Here is a 22,380-nt window from a genome sequence, read left to right as displayed (position 1 = left end):
GGTGCAGCCTGAGGTGTGTTGTGCCAGCTCGTTTAAGCTCATTAACGGTTACTCTAGGATACAAATAAACAGCTACAAATAAACTTCAGTGGCAGAAGCTGGGGAAACTTATTCCGGTTTACAAGCGTCGTGTTCAGCTTCTGGTTCTCTGAATATTTTAGGTTCCAAGGTTTGGAACGTTTCTTGTTTTTCATTTGGCTGCCATAAAGGACACTGACTCTTTAGTTGTGTCTGCATCTGATTACACTCTGAGTATACACTTAGCATAGAACAAAACAGCTGAGGGAAAGAACACACGCTTGAATTTTCTACTGTTTTAAAATTATGTGACCTCCACAGTGGGGTCTCTCCCCAAACAATCACACACATACATACACCCACAGACCCATCTGTCCTTGCTGTATCGGTGAGGGTGAGTCACTCTGCTCCAAATGTCCAGCACGCTGCCATTAAAGCAGATGAATAATCAAACCACTGCTTTGACTAAAGCAATTGGTCTAACACGCGCACACAGTCATAGTTTGTCCTTTGTCCTTCCCGCTCTTGCTTACTTCCAGGCTAACATTTGGGGTCCCTCCTCCCAGTGAGCACGTCTTATGATTATAGCTGACAGGGTGTACTCTGCGGTGGTAGATTTTCTGCTGTCCTCAAGTGGGACACATTTTTAGCAATAGAAATAGTCTTGCAGCTTTGTGAAGTCAGTATATTGCTCTTGTTTTCTTTCCAGAGAACTAGCAAAAAACCCTCTGAACCAAAAAAACTCCCAAAAAGTGTGTCTTCAGCATTTCCCCCCCACAAATCAAAACCTATGTGACTGAAATTGAACAAATGATCTCCTCTTGTCATCCTCTCGCTGTTAGATCTGATTGCAGCCCTCCACAGCATCAAAGGCATTATTCCAATCCACCTGCTAAAGCTTAAGTGGCTCACTGGTTCTGATTTGGACTTGTATTACTTGTATTACCTGTATTACCTGAAGAATGAATTAAATATATTTTTGTATTAACAGAACACTCTATATGAGGAAAGTTTCAAGGTTAGGTTTCATGATCAGCCACCAGCACAGTGAAGTGACCCAGTATAGGCACTGGTCCACTTTTAGCTGTAGAATATTTGCATGAAAAAGGACAACATAGAGCTTTAAACTCACAGCAAGCGAGTCCTGTGTTTGAACCCACCGGCCTGTGGGGGGATCCTTCTGTTTGGAGTTCTACCTGTACCTCTGTGGGTACTCCAGCTTCCTTCCACAGTCCAAAGACATGTATGTTAGGTTAACTGGTAATAACTGGTGATTCTGAATTGGCCTTAGGTGTGACTGTAAGCATGAAAGGTTGCCTGTCTCCCTGTGTTGATGGCGAGGTGTTTCCCGCCTCTCGCCCCAGCATGTCTGCAAAGAAAACGGATGGGTGACCTTTTTGCAGTTCAGAAAATTTTAATGAATTTAATCATCATAAATCATAAAAAAAAAAAATACAACAGATTTATTTTCAAAGCAAAAGCAATATTTGAATTAATTCAAAATAAAAGAAAATAGTGTATTTTATTTTATAGGACCTTGCATAGTATGTAGTGTGCCTGCTCAAGGCAAGCCAAGAGGTGCTTAGGCATCAGGGGACAGCAGCCATGTGACCGTGGTTTCAGGGATTGGTTTAGTGCAGATGTGACATCAGCAAGCCTCCCACTCCCTCCCTCCGCCCCTCTCTCCCCTGGTCTTTCTCTGCCTCTCTCTGCCCCTCTATCTCTCTGTAGCGCTCTGTTTTTTCTCCCTCTGCCTTTCCTCAGCATCCCCCCTCTCAGCGATGGCGTGTGTCAGTGCCGCTCGGCCGTCTGTGGCCTAACGCACACAGAGAGGACCCCTATTCCTCTCCCGATTTGCAGCGCATTCCTCGGGTGTCTCTTCTCCCCGTGTCCTTCACCGCTCCTGCTGCCTTGCAGCTCCCACCCCGCCTCCCCGTGCGGGTGTCTGGGAGTCGGGCCCTCGGGGGTGGAGGAAATCAACATCGTGCTTCGCTGGGGAGCTGTGCAGAATTAGCTATGCCCTGCCCAGGCATCTTTTGACCGGTCGGATTCCTCCATTTCTGCCCGCCTGCAATCCAGAGGGCAGCGTAGGATGAAAATCTGCAATCATGATGCAAGGTAAGTGATGTGTGCACTCCTTTTATTTTCCACGTCCTGTTTCTCAGCGTCCTCCTCCTGCCCTCTTGTGTCCTGCTGGGCCATTAAAAAAAGTGAATGCAGTGATGTGATCTGTCATGCCGTGCGGACCTCTGGTACGACTGAGCTGTATGCATGACCAGTGTGACAATGTGGCTATTGTGAGTACTTGTGCGTATGCGTGTGTGTGTGTGTAAGATTTATAGAAAGGTAGCTGTAATGCCTGAGAAGATGTTTGTGGTGTAGAAAGGGGGAGCTGCCATTCACAGTGGTAAAGTGTGTACAGAGTAATGTCCTTTTGGGTTTGTGTTTGTTTTTGCGTGTGCCTGTGTGTGTATGTGTGTGTGCATGCTAATCTTGCAGTTATGTCATATAGATGTGTATGTAAGGAGACATGTGACCACTCCAAGTAGCTGTACTCATTCATTACTACTAGCTGTTGCTATCAGGTGATCCTTCAGCCTCAGAGCATTTAGTGCATGTCTCATATAAACTGAAGTAAAGGATGCTGTCCTACAGTTAGGTGAAGTACATTATAAACCATCCTGCTCTGCATGAGAGATGCTGGGTCTTTATCATCCATTTGTGCCTACGTGGTAATGGAAGGTGGCTATTATTAGCAGAGGGCCTGCAGTCAACCTAACATGATATTGTACTCGGTTCACAAGCTGGAGGAAACTCACACAGATGTCACAAGCTCACCGTAGCCTTTGTTAGCTACATGTGCACACAGTGTTAGCATGTAGTTAGTGACATTTAGTGAGGTCTGGACTAAAATATAGGTGTAGTAATATGCTTCTTGGGCTTAAGATAAAATGTGCAGGTCCTCTCTATAAATCAGAATCATTAATTGCAGTAGTGTGGGCAGTAATCTTGGCCAGGTGGCCTATTTGTACTAGAAGTTTATGCTTTAAAGACCACATTGCTAGTTTTACAAGTTTCAGACACTTAAAAAAATGTAATTCCTGCTGATCATTTTCCATGGCATACCATAAGGTATCAAATTGATCTTTTCTTCCAGGCAGGAGTAAATGTCAGGAGTGTATAAAAATCAACTTGCAGAAACTTGAAACCTACTTGAGATAGGGCTGGAAGCGCGTAAAAAGAAGAAAACCAAGGGAGTGGGTGGAAAGGATGGACGTCGTGGAAAGGGCAGAATTTATTGTCTGCTAACATAAAGTTAAGCTACTGTAAGAAACTGTAAATATCTAAAATACTGAACAAAAGTCAGAGGATAAGATGTGAAGAGAAAGCAGAGAAAACCTGTTCAAACCGCTCATCGGAGCAGAACTGTTCTTTTTCCTTCTTTATTTGAAACCTCCTCTGTGTCACTGGTAACAGCGGCATGCTAGTTGAGCTACACGCAACTGACAACCAAGATAGCTGACTAGCTGTTTGTTTTAGGGATTTACACAAATTATGGATGCCATTCTTCTGTTTATCGAGGTTTGCGTTTATACAAACTGTGTCATAGTCTGAAAGAACTTGACAGTGAATCCAAGGCATCGTTCTTGACAATACTTTGTCTAAAAACATTAGTCAGTTTCCACTGTGAACATTTCTCCTACAGCTTTAGTCTTATCTTCTTTCCTAGATGCAGTTTCCTTTGTTGTAAATAGCTGTGTGTAGATGTCAGTGTGTAGCTTTCTTCTTGAGCTTCCAGCTGTATCATCTGCTAATTAACTGTGTAAAATGTAGAACAACAGTATATAGTAGAGAAGAGACTACAAGCTGCAGAACAGACACTGCAAGGATACCTGAGGTTAAATTTGGTCATATTAAGAAAATGATATAGCTGTAAAAAGGCTGAAAGTCTTGTAGCACATTACCAATAAATGCAAATCCATTTGTATTTCACGTGCAGAGTAAAAAAAACCCAAAATAACTTGAATTTTAATCCTCGATTTTGAAAGTGGAATAATGGCACTATAGGGAAGTTACATAGTTAAATTATCAGCAGTAATGTGAAGAACATGTTATTTGTGAGTAAGTAGGGTGACGTGTGAATCCATCACTTTGGTCCTTGGAAATGTTTTGCAGAATTGTGTCTAAAGATTGTGTGTCTGTGAGTTGGCATGAAGGAGACCCTAACTCAACTATATTTACAGCTAGTATCATTAATTAGTATGATGCCTCTGTTTAATGAGGCTCTCCTCAGGCAAACTCTGTAAATGGGTTACAAAAACAACACAGTCCTGCTGTGACGCACAGTGTGATCTGCATCGCTTTGCAGTCAGTCTGACCAGACCTCTTGTACTCGCTCGGCGTGTGATACGTAGTCGTTCAACAGGTTTGTTACTCATCAGTGTTGGGACTGATCTTTACCAACAATGTCACATGCAGGTTAGGACTGGAGAGAAGAATCGTGGTACAGACCTGTGATTGACTAACAAAGAGACAGGATGCAGGAATAATATTTGCCAGTCGAGCCACTAATACGTCACATCACAGACCCTGTCAGAAGAACGTGAATGCTACTGATTAACATTTATAATATTTGTTAGGATTTAAGTATGAGTGAAGGTAATCACCACATCAGTGACTCGGTATTAATTTAATTTTGAAATGAGTTTCTCCTGTTTTGTGTTTATCTTAACGACACAATATCTGTGACATGAATTAAAAAAGTAAGGCACAAAAAAAAAATTAAAAGCGGTAAGTCTGTTTAGAAAATGTGATCCAGTTTAAAGCACAGCATGCAGATTACACAAAGGGATGATGAGCAGAGCAACACACAAACGGTATCAGCTGCTTCTGAGTGGCACAAAATGTTCATCCTCCCAACTGTTCATCACACGTGTCCCTGTCGCTCTGGATTTGACTATCAACTGCGCTCACTTCTTCTAAAACACAGTTATGCAAACCTGTCGGTTGCTTATTGGGGGGGGAAAGAAAATGCGTGCACACGCACTCAAACTCACACTCACACTCAAACACACAGACTTTTTTTTTTTTTTTAAAGAAAACTGCTCTTTGTCAGAATTTGTTTAAGGTGTCTTTCAAAGATTTTTAAGTGGAGTGCATTTAACTTTACACTTATTCAGACTTTTTATTTAAGTGAAAAGTTACATGTTATAGTGTAATAGTACGCAAGTCAAAATACATTAAAATACCTAAAGTCACTCATCTTGGTTAACTGCACTTTCTGGAATATAAGTACGTTGAATTATTGAGCCAGAATAAGTGATTCATTACTGTGACTATCACAGTAAGCGCTCTAGACCAGTGATGTTGGACTGGAGCACTTTTGACCCATTAATTCACTCATTAAACAAAAGAGTACTTTATCTTTAATTATACCAGCAAACAGCCTTCATAGATAACACCCAGAGAATTTTTGTTTAGCATGTTAGCTAACATTTTATGCTTTAATTTGCTAACATGTTAATAGATGTGATGAACTCCAAACATCAGAATGCTAACACTGTAAATGCACGTTAAGCTAAAGTTATTATTAGTCGGGCCTAGGTAGCCTCACGGACCTGTTAGCATGCTAGCATGGCTATAGACTTGATGTAATTTTTAAATCAATACACTCCTGCAGCATGGAGCATCATTAAACAACCTCCAGTTATTTTTATTGTCAGTTGATAATAAGTGCTCCAAATTACATTTGCATACAGCATGTTCTGTGTCCTAATCATTTCAAAAACCTTTGAAAAATCACTATAAGGTGAAACAGAAAAAACGTTTTTCTTTGTGTTTATCGTTCTGATTGCATCGCTGCATGTTGCCAGCCGACAGTGCTGCAGGACTTTTGGCATTCAGTTTGGCTGATGGGACGCTGTACTAGATCCCTGGCTGCTCTGCTCTGAATCGTGCTAATGAAGTGAACACATTGATCAACGGTTGTTCATTTTTTCTTAACAGCCTACATAGTCAGGAAGGGGACACTGCTTCGTTTTATGTGGAGGCTCTCTCCAGATTGCCTGGGGTTTGTTCCAAATCAATACGTTAATTTTTATCTTACTGTAACTTCTCTGTATCCACTAGCCCGTACTCATCCCCAGGCTCTTATACACCCAGCCCATTACTCTTCTTTGTTATTTGCTTTCAAGTGCATTTTAATGTCTAGATAGTTAATTTTATATTTGGCTATAACAACTTAAAATGAGTTCTTAATGATAATGTTCACGCGCTCCTTTCCTGTGTGTGTTTCTATGCTAGGACTGAAAAACCGAACCAGGAAAGCCCTGGGCTTACGAAAGAAAGACAAGGACAAAGAAACAACGTGAGTTTCCTCAGACACTCACTGGTAACAGGAGAAAATCCCTAAAACACTTTGAGAACTCATTGGTTTGAGAATGTGAATGCATAGAGATGTAAAACAACCCAAACTACTGCTATGACACTAATAAAGTTCTTGTTGGATTTATAAAATTATAGGAAATTTTGTGCTATAGGTCTATGCGGTACCTGCAAAAGATACCAAAAATAATCTGAGTACCACAACATGGGTATTTTACATTAAATAATTTAAAACAAGACCCACTTTTTTAAAACCACATACAAATGAAGAAAAATCTACTGGTATACTGGTACCTAATTTTTCCATCTGCTTGTTTTGTCAAACAGGAGCTCACCTGACAAAGAAGGAAGTGGAAGTGGAAAGAAAGGAAGCGTACGTACATACACAATGAAAGTGTTTCCTTTAATTTACCTGGGTTTTTTTGGCCCTCTAAGTGTTTGTGACTGTTTAACAGAGGAAACTATACCTAGGAGATTATAACAGCACAACAGGAAACTACAGCACAGTGACTTTAACAAGATTTAAACGGATTAGTTGGAGGTCTCTTCCTGTTAAAAGGTAGTTTTTCTGCACCGCTGTTTCCAAGTGCTGCTTTTTGGGGATAAAAATTTCATTTGGGTTCTTTCTTTACCTGGACATATAAACACTTTGGGAAGACTGTTAACTGGTGCTATGAATAAAATTACATTTAACTGAACTGGGCCTGCAGCAATAATTTATTCTGATTATGGTACATTAAAAAAAATCTAAAAGTATATTAAAAAAATATAATTTTGATATTAAAAGAATTTTAGTTTAACGTCATAAGCTTTTATCGTTTTGCCTTCTTTATGATCTCCGTTTTGATAGAAAAAGGCCAACGGGGCTCCCAATGGTTTCTATGGGGAGATTGATTGGGACAGATATGTAAGTATCCACAGCCTACACCTGCACATTTTCTCTCTTTGTCTCTCTTTTTGCATGGACTCTGCAGCTCTGGCATTGGAAATACTTGCAGTGCTGTGCTGTGCAATCAGTGTCATGTGACGCTAGGTTTAAAATTACAGAGTAAAGGGTACAAATGTGTGTGAGTTATGGCGGTGCATAATCTGTGAGTCAGCAGGAGCTTCATCTACCAAGTGGAACGTCTCCAGCAAGACATCTGTGAAATCTAATCTGCATTTCTATGCGCTGCTGAAGAGTTTGAGAGTGGCTAGAAACAACCGTCACCATTTCCCTCTCGCTGTCTCTCTTTTGCAGGCCTCTCCTGATGTAGATGAGGAGGGCTTCAGCCTCCGGCCTGGTGACGAGGGTGATGATATCCTTTTAGTCGGAAGGAGAAGTAGCACTCTTAGGAGTCTTCGCCAGCAAAAACTATTGATCTGTTTGGCTTTGTGACTCATTGGTTGAGTGCTTTTCAGCATTAAATAGGCCAAATCCCTGCGTATGTGCACCCCTGCTGCAAGGCAGCCGGACACAGCCACATTAGGTCGAACCGGCTTTACAATTGTCGCTAAACCACAGTTCTCATTAACCACTGACGCTCAGTTCTGCTCCCACAGGTGTCAGCAGTGGGAGTATATGTTTGAACTGGATTCATAGATAGTTGACACTGTGGAGACCTTCCCTGAGCAGGAAGATTTAGTGGAGGTGGAGAAGGAGTGTCAGTTACAGCAGTTGTAATACTGGTAACTGGGACACAGAATGGATATCTCACTCCTGTCCTGCACCGTTGTCCTTGCTTTAAATGCTACAGAAGGTTGAACTATCTGCATTTTTGTACAGCATGTTGTACTTCCTCCTCTTTGCCCTTTACAAGTGTTCACCAGCCTCCAAAGAAAAGCACTTTTTCTCGTCCAGCGACTCAGAGGATGACGAGGACAGCAAAAAAAAGTTCAAAATTAAGATCAAGCCGCTGGTATCAGACAGTGCCAAGTGTGTGCTTCCATCCATGGACGAGCTAAAAGCGTCAGTGGGAGGCCTGGCGCTGTCCCCGTCTCTGGTGAGTGCTGCTGATCTGCAGTCCTGTTCTGCTGCACAGTTGTGAAGAGCACAATAGTCACGCTCAATGCAGTTCATATACTTTACCAGCTGCTAATTTCTCTCAAATCTGTTTGACTCTCTGCCTGCGCTTGTCTTTTCTTCTCACTTATTTGCTGCCCTCTTGTAGAGGAGAAGTCCGGTAAGCCTGTCACACATTTTCACATCTGTATCAGCACCCTGACAGATGGCATGAGATGTGGTGAAAACGCTTGATAACGTGTTCCCTCCTGTCGTAGTGATCTCGTAGACTGTCTTCGCTGGCTTTCGTTTTTTTTTCCTGGATGCACTTTCTTTCCCAACCTCACTGCCTCACAAAAATCACAACTTTCTTTTTCTTCTTGCTTCTGTTCCTTCAGTTTTTTCCTGCTCAGCGACAGCTTTATTTAAACCTTTGTGGCAAAGCGTGTGCGTTACATAATGCAAAGCAAACCTAACACACATACAGTTCCAAACCCGTTGATCTAGAGACCCTGCTGTCTTCGGTGTGAGGCTGTGTGCGTGCTGATTGTAGGTGATGCTCGTATTGTCCGCATAATCTCCAGGGAGTTACGGCTCATGCTGCATTATTGAGGCTTTGCGGTTAAAGTAAAGAGATGCGGTGTGTGTAGTTGTAGTTAGTGTCCATTTGACTGATTTGTCACTCACTCTCTGACCCAGGTCTGTTCTCTCTTCCTTTTTGCTGGTCTCAGAGACACAGTCCGGTAAGTTTTCCCTCTGCTGGCTGTTTTACCACTGATAGCCCCAAATGCAGCTTTCTGATCTCCGCTGCCTTACTCTGTACAATGCAGAAAATAAAGAGAAACATTTTTACCTCAGGCTGTAGTGCTGTTCATCCGTTGTTTAGTTAGCGAGTTGCCTTGTCCACCAGAGATACCGACGGGAGAAATTTCCGCCTTCTCATGAATACGTGACACTTGACTTTTGCCTCTCAAAGCTCCAAAAAATGTACCACAGCTCTGCAGAAGGGGTACGCCATTAATGTTTACACCTTGTCATGCTGTCATGTCAGCATGAGCCTCCCATCACGGGTAGATGCATACTTCCCTCTGCTGACTGACACAGTTAGCATGTGTGCTTCATTCACGAAAAGACTCACAAGAAAGTATGTATATTTTTCTGATGATCATTTCTGGAAGGAGGCATTTCTGCTTTTCAGATGCTTTTTATTTTTCGAATGGAGTTGGTAGTTATGATTTGGCAGCACTAGACAAAGCACAGACTTCTCAAGCTGATGTCTCCAATTCTGTTCAAGTCACACCAAAACTATCAAGACTGATGAAGAGCACTTAAGCCAGAGGAGTAATACACAAATTAGATTTCCTATAATCGTACTGTGTTTTGATATAATAAGAAAGAAGAACATCTTAAAGGACTGAAGATCATGTGTATTTGTATACGGTGTATAATATGATCTGTAGCCTTACTTTTTCTTTTGTTTGGATTTCTTTTTTTTTCTTTTCTTTTTTTGCACGGGCAGATGAAAAGGAACTTGTCCTGTAAGTACACATCTCTAAAAATCACTTTTTAAAATTCCTCCCGTATTCCTGTACTTGTGCTCATAACCACATTGCTACTGCACGCATATTAAAGAGGATATATTATGCTCGTACCCAGCTATTTGAGGAGCTTTGCATGACTCAGGGTTCAAAATAATCGTTATTTAACTTATTCTAAGCCTCTGTGTAGTCATTTTTTAAATTCTATGTCTGAAACAAGCCTTTTAAGCATCTCTTCCTTTAAACCAACTTTCTTCTGATTGGCTGCCACTTGTGAACAAAAGGTTTAAACAGTTGGTGGATGGGACTTCTCCACTCCTAACCAGAACAACATAACAGTAGTCTCAGCAGAGCAGGAGCTGAGCGTTTGTTATTTTTCTTATAGGTGAGGAGATCGCTAGACCCAGACGCTCAACCCCGATACCGAGTCCTGCCCCAGAGACGCAAAGGTCTGTCATCCTTTTAGCAATGTTGGCAAATTAAACGCTTCTTTCATTAAGATGGTATGCTATTGCTCTGCTTCAGATGTCCCTTGAGCAGCTATGTGTGCTATTTTTTTACTTGTTGCATGTGTTTTTTTGCAGTGACAGGCTGTCACAGAACACTCCTGCCTTCTTTGAGCTGCCTTTAGAGAGAAAATATGCCAGATATGACGGTCAGTCCTCCATTGATCAGACATAACTTTACCCAAATGAATAAACTCCCTTTACAAAGGTGACACTGTTCCCCCCTTTATCCAATGACAGTGGTACCTTCGGATGCGTGGGGAGATTCTAGACCCCGATCAGAATCACAGCTGAGCAGAAGTTTTCCAACAGGGGGTGAGCAAACATGAGTGAACTTTATCTCTGTTGTAATTCGTGTTTCTAAAGAAGTTGTGCTGACCTTGAATTGTTGCACCTGTCGCAGCTCCGCCTCCACTCCCTCCAAAAAACATTCCATCGAGAAGTCACTACGGCTATCCTTCAGAATCTGCTGGTAAATTTATTTTCAAACATCAGTCAAGAATATAGTTAGATCAGTCAGCTGTGATCTCACTTCTCCAATATACTCTTTACAGCCGATCTACCCAATGGGAGGGCGGCTCGCAGTTCGGCACCAATCTACCTGAATGTCCTCTCCCCAGCCTCTTACCGAGGCTCCCCTGCCCCCGACCTAGACGATGTCTTTGGACCCATGAGTGAGGACACCATGTCTCCCAGATGGGTTACTTTCACTGATGACAGGCCCCCACCGCCCGATGAACCGGCTCCACCTCCGCCACCCGACTCTCCTCCGCCAGACACACCTTCATCCACCCCTTCCACCCCCTGCCTCTCGCCTGGACCACCTCCAAACGAACCCCCACCTTCACCTCCGCCGTTTTCCCCTGGGTCTCCTCCTCGTTTCACTCCGCCAGACTCGCCTCCCTCCATTCTACTCGGACCTCCTCCGCCAGATGAACCAGCCCCTCCTCTGCCCCCAGAATTCTCCCCCTCTAATTCCCCTCCTGGGTGCCCTGAAGAGGATGCTATTGATGAGGAGATGCTGCAGTTTGCAGAGTACTCTTCCTCCCCTGCCCCCATCAGCCCTGTGCCTCCTCTGCCAGCGGAGCGTAGATCCCCTCGTGCTGGAGTCACGTCTCCACTGGTCCTTGGGGGTTTAGGGGGTAAGAGGACTCCAGAAGGTGTAAACCTGAGAGAAGATGTACCAGACTTTGTGGGTTCCCCCAGAGAGCTGACGCCAAGCTTCAGGGGCACGCCACCTCCTCTTCCTCCAACTACCTACAGGTCTATCATGTCTTCCCCGGGACCCTACTCAGGCAGCAGTGAGTACTCTTGTGTTGCTGCAAACACGCACAGTGGCCTCTTCGAGATTCATTTACACCAAGCACGATTAATGTTTTTTATTTAAATTCTGCAGTGTCCTTTAATTTTGTTTGCTTTGAAAAAAGTGAGAATGACGAGGCCACCAGCACAGCCACAAAAATAAAAATCACAGAGATGAGCAGGTCAAACTTTAGTGACATCTAGTGTTGTGATTCTGAAATGACAGCGTTTTGTTTGTAGTGCATAACAGGTCTTATCTTTCCAGAAATATAAGGAAATGTAATGTTGATATTTTAAAGGGGGACTGCTGAAAATGCTTAAATGGTCTTGTTTAACATATACCATCATTCAATTGGTGAATACCGAGAACAAGCATCCCACATCAGACCAGTATGAAAATTACAGGATGCTTTCTATCAGCACAGAGATCAAGCGGTAACGTCTTCCTACAGATTTTTTTTTTCACGTGAATCAGAAGAACACCTACAAAAATCTCAACAGCAATTTTATTTCATGCCAGAACCAACCAGAGTCTCGCACAACAGTTTCTCTCCAAACACAGCTGATAGAAGGGAAGTGCGGCAATAAAAATCTCCGTCACTGTGAACTGAAGGCTGTGCTAACCACAGACACTGGTATGTGCCACAGGCCCCTCATCTCCAGCTCGTCCTACCACACCTCAGTCTCGAGGCAGCCCAGTCCCTCCGCCTCCTCCTCCTCGTCCGTCCTCCCGACCAAAGCTGCCCCCGGGGAAACCGATCACAGACCTGGTATGTGGGAAAAGCCCTTTCTTTTCTTTTACCCGCTCTCTCCCCCCCTCATTTATCTTTTGTTCCTGAGACTGTGTTTTTTCATTCTGAACAAAATAACTTGTGTTACATCTCCAGACCCGGCCATTCAGTCCGCCAGTTTCAAGCAGCCCCCCGCCTTTTGCCCCCCTGGCCCGGGCAGAGAGCTCTTCATCAATCTCCTCCATTACCTCACAGAGTGCAGCGTCCACCCCAACTTTAGGAAGGGACCTCAACTTGTCCACCACAGGTATGCTACCAGCAAGATGGCTGTCATGCTCGTCTCTGCGGCTTAGCTGCGCATCTCAGTCCACATGTTGTCTGTCACTCATCGTGTCCTTGCCTCACAGTCTTGTCCCTCTCCATGATTCTCTCTTCCTGATGTCTCTGCTCACTCAGAGGCCTCGCAGCCTCTGGTATGGTTTGACCACGGCAGGTTTTATTTAGCTTTTGAAGGTGAGTTGAGCTATAGTGCTGCTTTAGTGACACCAGTGCATGCACTGTACGCACCTGCCCCGTTTCTTTACTGGCTGTGTCCACAAGAGTGCTGCCACCCATCCCCATCTCCTGCTCACTTACTTAGAATCCAGATCCATGATCGAGGCTTTGGTTTTGCTTTAATTGTTTTTGAACTATTCTGTCCTCTGTGTGTGAAACCTACTTTCAGGCAAGTAAGATATAACCCAACTACGGTTTTATAAGGAGATGTTATAGCAGTGTCACTTGTGTTTATGTGTGTTTTAGGGTGCTCCAGAGGTCCCAGTCCACTCACCATGGGACCCCAAGACACTCTGCCAGTGGCAGCTGCCTTCACAGAAACCATCAATGCCTACTTTAAAGGCGCTGACCCCAGCAAGTAGGCTTACATTAAAAATGCACTGACATCATGTCAGCATGGATTTATGCTAAAACTGAAACACTGCACTGCTAATAATTGCAGACAGGGGAATGTTTCTAAGGCAGACTGGGCTAGGTTGTTTTAAGCCTAATTAGGTACACAGTTCTTTGTATTCAGGGTTTTTATACTGAGAGGGATCTGTGAGCTTTATATTTTGTTTAGTTTGAGTCCTCTCTCTGCCTCAGATGTGTTGTGAAGATCACAGGGGAGATGGTGCTGTCCTTCCCCGCTGGCATAACCAGGCACTTTGCGAGCCACCCAGCTCAACCTATCCTCACTTTTAGCATCAGCAACTACAACCGACTGGAGCAGGTCCTCCCTAATCCACAGCTGCTGTGCTGGTAAGATGAAGATTACAGACAAACATATACTGGAGCGGACAGTTGCCCATTTTTACAGTCCAAACAAAAGAGATTCATAGTGTTACTTCATGCTGGCTGAATCAAAGATGTTCCTCTCATCCCTTAGTGATTCCACTACAGACAGTGTAGACAGAAAGGAGTTCTGGGTAAATATGCCAAACTTGATTAGCCATCTAAAGAAAGTGGCTGAACAGAAGCCTCAGGCGACATACTACAATGTGGATATGATCAAGTATCAGGTATATAATATCCGTTAATATTCACGGATGTGTTTTTATATTTTTTCTATCTATCCAGTTATCTCACTGTCTTCTTTGTCTTTGCCATTTAGGTCTCAGCAGACGGGATCCAGTCCACTCCTTTGAACCTGGCAGTGAGCTGGCGTGGCGATGGCACCAACATAGACCTTAGAATAGACTACAAATACAACACGGAGGCTCTGGCTGCCCCGGTGCCGCTTCACGACATCAACTTCCTGGTTCCTGTTGATGGAGGCATTGCCAAACTACAGGCCATGATCCCACCTGCCACCTGGTGAGGATTCCTGGTGACAAGGACTCTTAGTATGTGGTCGTATTGAGAGGCTAAGGCCGAGATAGTATTGTAAACTGAGCAAACTGACGTGTATGTTAGTGCATCAACCGTCTACCTTTTACCATCTATTTGTAGAAACTAGGCTATATTATTTTCATACTCTGTATTTATATAAGTGTGTATAAATATTGGCACAGTTGCCTGTGTATTATTGATATGCACTGTATTCATCGTATTATTATATCTGCTCTTTAGAGTACATGTGAGAGAGTAACATGTAACATGGAATTTCTTTCCTCATATAGGAATCCGGAGCAGCAGACAATACAGTGGAAAATCCCAAGCCTGTCTCACAGGTCTGAGAATGGAGGCAAGTATTCATTTTTGCCATGTTCATAATATTTAACATTTTTAATTTCTACTTCATCTTCTTCTTCTTTGGATTTTAAAAGTAAAATCTTTTGGTCCCGTTACACAAATATCACATGTCTGGCAGGAGTAGGGGCTCTCCTGGGCCGGTTCCAGATGATCGAGGGTCCCTGTAAACCCTCCCAGCTGACAGTCCAGTTCACAAGCGAAGGAAGCACTCTGTCAGGCTGTGACATCCAGCTGGTCGGGACTGGCTACCGGCTATCATTGGTCAAGAAGAGATTTGCTGCAGGTCAGTTTAAGCATCAGAAACAGTGGCTGACTGTCTTCAGTCTGTGGTTTGTTAATATAAATGCACACGGACACTTCCCAACTATCTGACATGTCTTATTGTGTTTCACAGGGAAATATTTGGCAGATAATTAGCGGACCTGTTTGCGAACAGAACCAAGAAAATCAATGGCTTTTGACTGTGAAGACTATGGATCATCCCATGTTTAGTGCATTTGAAAATTTATCTTTAGGAGCCATTAGATTTAATGGCTGGAGTTCATTAGAGTAACAGATAACAACACAGAGGTGAAATGTGACATTCTCGGTCAACTGACTGCTGCTGAGTTTATGCAAGTAAATACAAGTCATTAGTTTTGTGCACTTGGAACACTTATGAGCTTATATAGAGTAACGTTTAGGGAAACCCCAAGTCTATGTTCTTGTTAACTTAAAAATAATTGTGGATTTCATACAGTGATCCAGCTTTATTTGTTCTATTTTCCTCTTGTTTCACGGGTTATCACTTCGAATGCACTCTTAAAGATGATGTGAATAATTTGTATGACAAAACAATCTTAAACGAGGTGGAAAAGATGGAAAACGTTTTAACATAAGTTTGCTTTGCAGATGTATTCCAATTAGTTATAGTCACATGGTACTGTCTGATTTGCACTGCCACCTTTAAATCAGATGTTTTTTGTTTATTTTCAACATGTGTGACTGTCGTGATTGTTGTCCAAGCAGAATGTATTCCTCTGTGTGGACAGCTTTGACACCGTCATATCCCTTTTATCTGTCTTATGATTAAAGGTGACAGTTTAAAATGACCTGCAGCACTGGAAGAACATCAGCACTATGAATCCTAAGGTGCTCTTGACATGGAATTATGTTTGCGCCTCAGTCCTGGGAACTTTAGGGAACAATTTGATCATGGGTCATGATCAAATTGATTTTGTAGGGAAACTTGTCACAATAATAATTAGAGCAAATAAAACTGTTTGCTCTATGATTTGTATGCTTGATCCATTTAATCATCATAAGCCCACGGTAACCAAGATCCAAACTTAATGCTATTTTGCTTCCTTAGACTGAATGAACCATTTAGACTTGGTTAGCAAAGTTACATTTTGATTTATAGTCATCGTGAGTGTTTTGGATTATTGGAGCTATATTTGTGGCCATATTTGTATGACAGGGTTGCGGGCTAAGTTCGCTGTAGGTTCACTCAAGTAATATAGAGCAGAGACTTCTAGGACATGATGTGCAACACGGCAGGAGATTTGGCAGATGGCTCAGAGAATGATCAAAAAGACACCCACATGCACGACGGGTCCAGTTCCTATTAACTGAGGTGGTGCCTTGCAGAAAACGAGTGGCATAGTTAGTCCACTGAGGACACCACTGTCATTGGAAATGAAAAGTTTTTTTTACTAAACTGTAAATGTTAAAGGTGGAAATCACCAGACGGTTGGGTGAAAGTCACATATCTGTTGATGTCTTCACAGACAAATTCACATTTGAGCCGATGTGAGTTTACTAACTAACGTTATCTCAGGATGATGGTGGTTGAGCTGAGCGCTTTTGTTCGTAGTATTCAGAGTATTTTCATTCATTTCGTAAAATATCGATATTTGGTGTTTACGTATTGATAAAATACTGCAATAATATGCAGTGTCGGTTTTTTTCCCCACCTCCTAGTTTATGGGGATTGACTCATTTTTGGAGGCAGCCTCGAGTGGACGTTAAAGGAACTGCAGTTTTGGTCATTTCAAAGTCAAACATCAGGCCTCAGTTTGTTGAGTGCAAAAGAGTTTCTTTACAAACCACACTTGATGTGCTGGAAAGACTGTGCTCAGGGCTGAAGCGCATACATAACGCCATACTTTCACACACACAGCCTTTAAACACTACTACTGGAAGCATTTTTACCATTAACGAGTCGTGTTGGCAGAGAGTTAGAGCAGTGTGACCTGGTGCACAACAAACGCATCGAATTACCACTAAAGGGCAAGTGCAATGTTGAGATACATCAAAGGTCTCACATTACAGGACACAGGTGGAGTTTGTGGTGGTGTTTTGTGGGTAGAATTGCATTATACTGAGCTGACGCTTATGTGTGAAGCTGCTACTTTCACTGGGACAGCTTGGGTAATTTATCCAGAAATTATATTAGGAAGTCTAGAGATGCAAGAGTGCCATACACTGAGGAAAAGGACCTTTAAGTTTCCAGAGAAATCTAAAGGGACCAGGGCTATGGATTGTAGGAGTTGCCTTTGATGCTGCTTATAAACTCTGACAATAATCTTTGATGGAGGACATCACAGAGCAATGAAAAGAAGTGTCTATCAAAAAGACAGCACTATTTATTTCCCTGCTTTATTTTCTCCCTTTTCCCACCATGTCGAATAAATGTTTTATCATTTTCTAATAGCAATATTTAATTAAGTGTAAAAAGTGTACATAAAAAGCTATGTTTCAAATATTTCTCTGAGCATATGGACGTGTCTGTGATCGTCTCTTGGTTTCTTGATGTCAGCGCTCATAATGCATTTGGTTCTGCGTAACGACACACAACACTCTCTTCATCTAACGTAGGTTTCTTGTAACAAAAAAACAAAGAGAAAAAAAAGAAAGAAAAGGTGTTGATGAATAACTCCAAACAGTGGCGCATGAAATCTGCACCTGTCCATCGCCGGTCTTATCAATGCAATACCACTTTATCCATTTCAGTGAGGTCATGATGTGTGTGTTGTTGTATCAGTGTGCTTTGAGAAGAGACTCCTTTGCCTTCACTTGCGCCTCCATTCTCTATTTTGCTGGTGATGCACCTTCAGAAACTCATTGTCAATCAAATCTGGCATGCGTTCAATGACGTACCCATCCCATGCATCCGATATAGGTGTTTGACATCCTCCTGTGTTTGACTTGCACACAAAAGCACACCTTCAATTTTCTTCATGAAACAAATTGTTGCTTCATGTCACATGTGTGTGTTTCACTTTTTTACAGAGCGTTTCCATGTGTTGACTCACACTTTGGACTCGGGCGAAATTCAGTTCCTTAGAAAAAGAAACATGGCTTTTTTTTGGTTGAGTAAGAACGACTTTTGTTTTTCTTCTGTTGAATATGCTTATATTTTTCTTTGCCTTATTTTTGAGTGTACACTAATATTCCAAAACCAGAGGTTTTCTGTAAGTTTATTTTTTCTACAACTTTTTTGGCTGTATGTATTCTTTCACTGCATTAGGATCAGAATATGCAAACATTTCATGTAAATTTCCCATCCAAAGATTTTGAGAGAAAATATATGAAAAAAAAAGTCATTATAATGTAATACCTGTTTTACTTGGTAATAAAGAAGAGGAAATAAGAGTCATTTATCTCCTTCTCATTTGTTCAAAGATGTAAAAATATAACACCTACAGGCACATAACCCGTAACATTAAATGTACAACCTGGCGCTTCAGCGACACTGTAAATTATTGTCTGTCATAACTTAATAGTGAGGTCAAATAGGCTGAAAACCATCATCATCAGTCATCATGTTATATAAATAAACACTCCCAAGCAACTACAAAAACAGTCCTTAGTGGGATTATGGGAATTTTTTTACCCCGTCATGGTCTTATTCCTGCACATGACGACAGTTTATGAAGCAGGATGAAGGATGAAAAAGAGAATGAGCTGCCTAGTTAGTTAAAAATAAACTGTATTATAAGAATATACATAGATATAGATAAAAAGCTTAATTTACTCATATCCAGTTATTTACAAATCATTATCTTTTAATTTAATAGTTATCTTAATTTGATTTAATTATCTTTTAATATTTCTTTCATCTATTCCATATTCTTTTTAAAAATGTATTTAATACACTCTTATCCTATCTTAGAAGAGTGTTTTCCCCCACATATGTTTCTTTTAAGGATGCATTCAAGGATATAATTTTTCCACAGCAGCTATTTGCCGTAAAACACAGGTGTTGCTAATCACATAAATTAAGGATCTGTGCATAAACTGGCCAGAGCATGAATATTATATATTTTTTTATTGTGTTATATGATATTATTAGATTATTTGTAGCTCCTGTGTTTATCTTTTTCATGTCCGTATAACGTTTGTGAAAAAGGTATATTGTTGCCACCTCTGTAACTGTTATTATAATTATTGGCCTCCTTTAATAAAATGTGGGGTATCAAGCAAGAAATATTCAGAAATGGTACTTTTTACTGACATGAGCCTAAAGTGCTTTACAGGAAATAGTTTACCACAACACAACGTTAAAAAGGGAAGAAGATGGGAGATGAAAAGGGTACACAACTTTGCCTTTAACGTAAGGTAAGGTGAGCCTTAAAATTATATCTACTGTAAAATGTAATTAACTCAGCCTCTCGTTTCCAAGCTTGTCTCGGTCGTTCACCTCGCGAGACTTTAACAAGCACTTCACCGGAAACCCCTCCCACAGCTTAATGGACCGTTTCCATAACAACACCAAGCCATACCAGACGACTGGTTCGGCTTAGTTCAAGGCTGGTAAACTGGTAATTTGGCTCAGTATTCTAATTTTATCATCTGTAATCGATTTTGTAATTAAAAACTCTACTTTTCAAACTCGGTCTAGTGACTCTGAACGCAAATGACACATTTATGAGCGTATTGTTTTGTACTTTGTTAGGGTCTACGTGCGACATTCAGGTCATTCAGAACCCAAAAATAAGGAGAAGTGGGGATGTCCGATAAAGAAAAACAGCAAAGGAAAGAGAAGAGGGTAGTCAAGGTGCCTTCTAACGGGAGAGGCAAAGACACAACTGGCAGGACTAAGGAGTGAGTAGACTATTAAGATAATATGGGCCAGTGTCCATCTTTTAGCTTTTTAGCTTCCTGGTAGGTTATGAATGATTTTCAAAACAGCATTCCCAGTGCAGCATGTTTGGTTGTGAAACTGCTGGTCAGTCCACATGGCATCTGTCCTGGTATTCTCTTCAGCATGATTATGTCTTTCAGCTCTATAAGCACTGTGTCATACATTGATGAACTGGGCCACCATGATGACAATGCTCGCCTTGCTCCAACAATGGAGAACACCTACCAGATGGGTGAGTTAGCCTTTTTAATTGCCTACAAAACTGGGGCTGAGTTATAGGTTCTAGGCATCACAGAACTGACAAATAAACTGAATATATTTTGTTTGATCATTTTAAGCAGAAAAGTAAAAATTCAGCCTCACGGTGGTAAAGAGTGGCCTACTGTTTTGTGTAGGATATAAATTGAGATGGACAAAAATATGAATTTTTCTTCTGTTCACATGCATCCATCATGTTTTTACCCCACCATCAAAACTACTAGACAAATATAAAATGGGATTTTTGTTAGTAATAAATGTTTTCTGGCTTTTTTCGCACCACAGGACCTTACAAACGCTTCCCTGCCAACGCGGCCACAGACATACTTAAAGACGTCCTTACCAGTTACCTCCAAGAGGAGAAATATGAAGTAGAGTGGTCTCAAAAAATGACCAAAACATTGTGCGAGGTAAATGAAGAATAGATGCAACTCTTTCTAAACATGTTTAAATTTCTCCATTATTCAGACTGACTCTTCTTCCAGGTAATAAGAGCCCGCGTGAAGGAACTAATGATCCCCAGATACAAAATTGTCATCCTGGTCCACATCGGCCAGCTCACCGGGCAATGCATGCAGATCAGCAGCCGCTGTCTCTGGGACACGTCTAATGACACTTTCGCCTCGCACTTCTTCAAGAACAGTTCTCTGTTTGGCGTGGCGAGTGTTTATGCTGTTTACTTTGAGTGAATTCTCTCTTTCTGTGCTCTGTTTTTGAGTAGTTGTAAAGAAATTTAAAACAAATCTTAACCAAACCTCACAGTGTGCTTTTTTTTTTTTTTACATTTTATTTATTTTTTTACATTTTTGCACTCAGAAATGATGTCATCCTTACAGTGTTCTGTACAACAGAGATTATGCCAAATTAGGAGTAACTGTGACAGACTGAGAACTTCCTTGAGATGTTCCTCTGCTCTAGCAGAGCATGGACAGGTCGCTTTTTTGACAACCCTGTTGGCAGCACGTTCTCATCAAGGCCGCGTTTTGGTCCCGCAATTGACGTTCCATTACTGACACATCTATCCACTTTAGGAGGTTTGCCTCTCTGTTGACTGCCAAAGAGGTAAAAATATTTGTTTACTAGAAGTCTCTAATTTAGGTTAGATAAATTTAAAAAGGAAAATAGAGGTGAGTCCATACTGACCTTCTGGGAAAGTATCCTCTTCTCCCATAAATCTTCTCCACCTGGATCCTCCGCAGTTGAACACCACTGCCCTTAGAAAAGCTCGACCGCACAGCTTCAGTGTGTTGGCGCTCTCCTGTGTCTGAACCTGCGCCGCACTCAACATGCACAGCAGCACGATGACCAACGGTAGGGATCTCATGTTGATGTTTCTCAGGACACGTCCCGATCGGGTCTTATATCGCACAGCCTTCCTCAGGTGTTTCCTGAGTAAATGCATTATCTATGCATTATCATTGGTGATCATCGTGTGCTTTTTAACAGCGGATGTAAATCTGCCAATTTGGGATATGTGTGGGAATCTAAGTCACTGCAAAGATCGCTGATTGACTGCATTTTGGTAAATGTTAAAGGGAAAGAATTGCTCTTTTATGTACGAACTGCAGGGTTTTTATTGCCGTGGATTCAGCAAAGTATTTCATAATGGATCTCTTGAGATATGCGCCCTACGAGATAAAGAGGTGATTGCTCTCTGCATAGCAACGAAGAAGCACACACGGCCGCTATCACTGGCATAAATCAGTGATTCCACGGAAAGACAGTTGCTATTACCGGTACACTTGTTAAATCGAACCTATGTTCTGGGTTAGAGTTGTCATTGCTTGCCCGTCTTTATATGTCAACAGTGGAGGGGTTGTGTTATAAATCGATGTTTTATAGCCTGGTTCAGTTGGAAAAAGTGTAAAATTCGTTTGTTCTTTATGACATTTAAGGTTATTCATAACATCTGCTATGTTTCTCAGGGTTTTATGGGGAGTTTACACATACAGCACTCCTGTAAACTGTGACACATTCACAAATGTTATTTTAATATTACTGTAGCGGACACAGGTATTTCTTTTTAAAATACAGGGGATTTCTTTCTATAAATATAAGTGGGTTTCTTGTTTGCATAGTAATTTCTCTTGTGTCTTCAGAGAAGAACCCACAAAAGAAAAAGTTAAACAGATTTCACATACACCTTGTAATAATTATCTGATTTAGCAAATTAATATAACAAGACTGAATTCCAGTGGTACATATGTACTGTGTCTATATGCAGTTTGTTACTAGCAGCATTTTGCAAAAAACTGTCCCTATTTCCTTAGCTGAATCAACAGAAAATAAAAAAGATAACATACTT

At 41.6% G+C, this 22,380-nt stretch overlaps 4 protein-coding genes across 4 annotated transcripts; 3 read left to right on the top strand and 1 right to left on the bottom strand.

Annotated features, from left to right (window-relative positions):
* Positions 1–1,667: 1,667 nt before the first annotated feature.
* Positions 1,668–8,685, top strand: LOC147308792 (SH3-containing GRB2-like protein 3-interacting protein 1). The gene is made up of 7 exons (XM_086271145.1): positions 1,668–2,136; positions 6,322–6,385; positions 6,730–6,775; positions 7,253–7,309; positions 7,643–7,700; positions 8,209–8,384; positions 8,553–8,685. Exons 1-7 carry the CDS (start codon positions 2,127–2,129, stop codon positions 8,604–8,606), a joined length of 465 nt encoding a protein of 154 aa, XP_086127271.1. The 5' UTR covers positions 1,668–2,126; the 3' UTR covers positions 8,607–8,685.
* Positions 8,686–9,010: 325 nt separating this feature from the next.
* Positions 9,011–18,325, top strand: LOC147308791 (SH3-containing GRB2-like protein 3-interacting protein 1). Its single transcript, XM_086271143.1, has 17 exons — positions 9,011–9,126; positions 9,903–9,921; positions 10,307–10,370; positions 10,506–10,576; positions 10,668–10,742; positions 10,831–10,899; positions 10,982–11,728; positions 12,378–12,499; positions 12,617–12,767; positions 12,917–12,973; positions 13,262–13,373; positions 13,601–13,756; positions 13,884–14,016; positions 14,109–14,311; positions 14,617–14,681; positions 14,808–14,972; positions 15,084–18,325. Exons 2-17 carry the CDS (start codon positions 9,903–9,905, stop codon positions 15,104–15,106), a joined length of 2,232 nt encoding a protein of 743 aa, XP_086127269.1. The 5' UTR covers positions 9,011–9,126; the 3' UTR covers positions 15,107–18,325.
* Positions 18,326–19,364: 1,039 nt separating this feature from the next.
* On the top strand, positions 19,365–20,845 carry dynlt5 (dynein light chain Tctex-type family member 5). Its single transcript, XM_086271144.1, has 5 exons — positions 19,365–19,494; positions 19,629–19,777; positions 19,958–20,049; positions 20,361–20,485; positions 20,561–20,845. Exons 2-5 carry the CDS (start codon positions 19,683–19,685, stop codon positions 20,762–20,764), a joined length of 516 nt encoding a protein of 171 aa, XP_086127270.1. The 5' UTR covers positions 19,365–19,494; positions 19,629–19,682; the 3' UTR covers positions 20,765–20,845.
* Positions 20,846–20,878: 33 nt separating this feature from the next.
* LOC147308789 (relaxin-3-like) lies at positions 20,879–21,522 on the bottom strand. Its single transcript, XM_086271146.1, has 2 exons — positions 21,219–21,522; positions 20,879–21,126 (listed from the first exon to the last, which is right to left on the bottom strand). The coding sequence occupies exons 1-2, from the start codon at positions 21,475–21,477 to the stop codon at positions 20,990–20,992; spliced, it is 396 nt and encodes a 131-aa protein (XP_086127272.1). The 5' UTR covers positions 21,478–21,522; the 3' UTR covers positions 20,879–20,989.
* Positions 21,523–22,380: the final 858 nt, after the last annotated feature.

This window comes from Aulonocara sp. 'chitande type north' Nkhata Bay, linkage group LG18 (genome assembly GCF_057382095.1).
Source record: "Aulonocara sp. 'chitande type north' Nkhata Bay isolate Kocher_YH1m ecotype deep benthic linkage group LG18, A_spYH_male_GT1.1, whole genome shotgun sequence".
NCBI lineage: Eukaryota > Metazoa > Chordata > Actinopteri > Cichliformes > Cichlidae > Aulonocara > Aulonocara sp. 'chitande type north' Nkhata Bay.
This window is presented reverse-complemented; position numbering and strand designations above follow the sequence as displayed.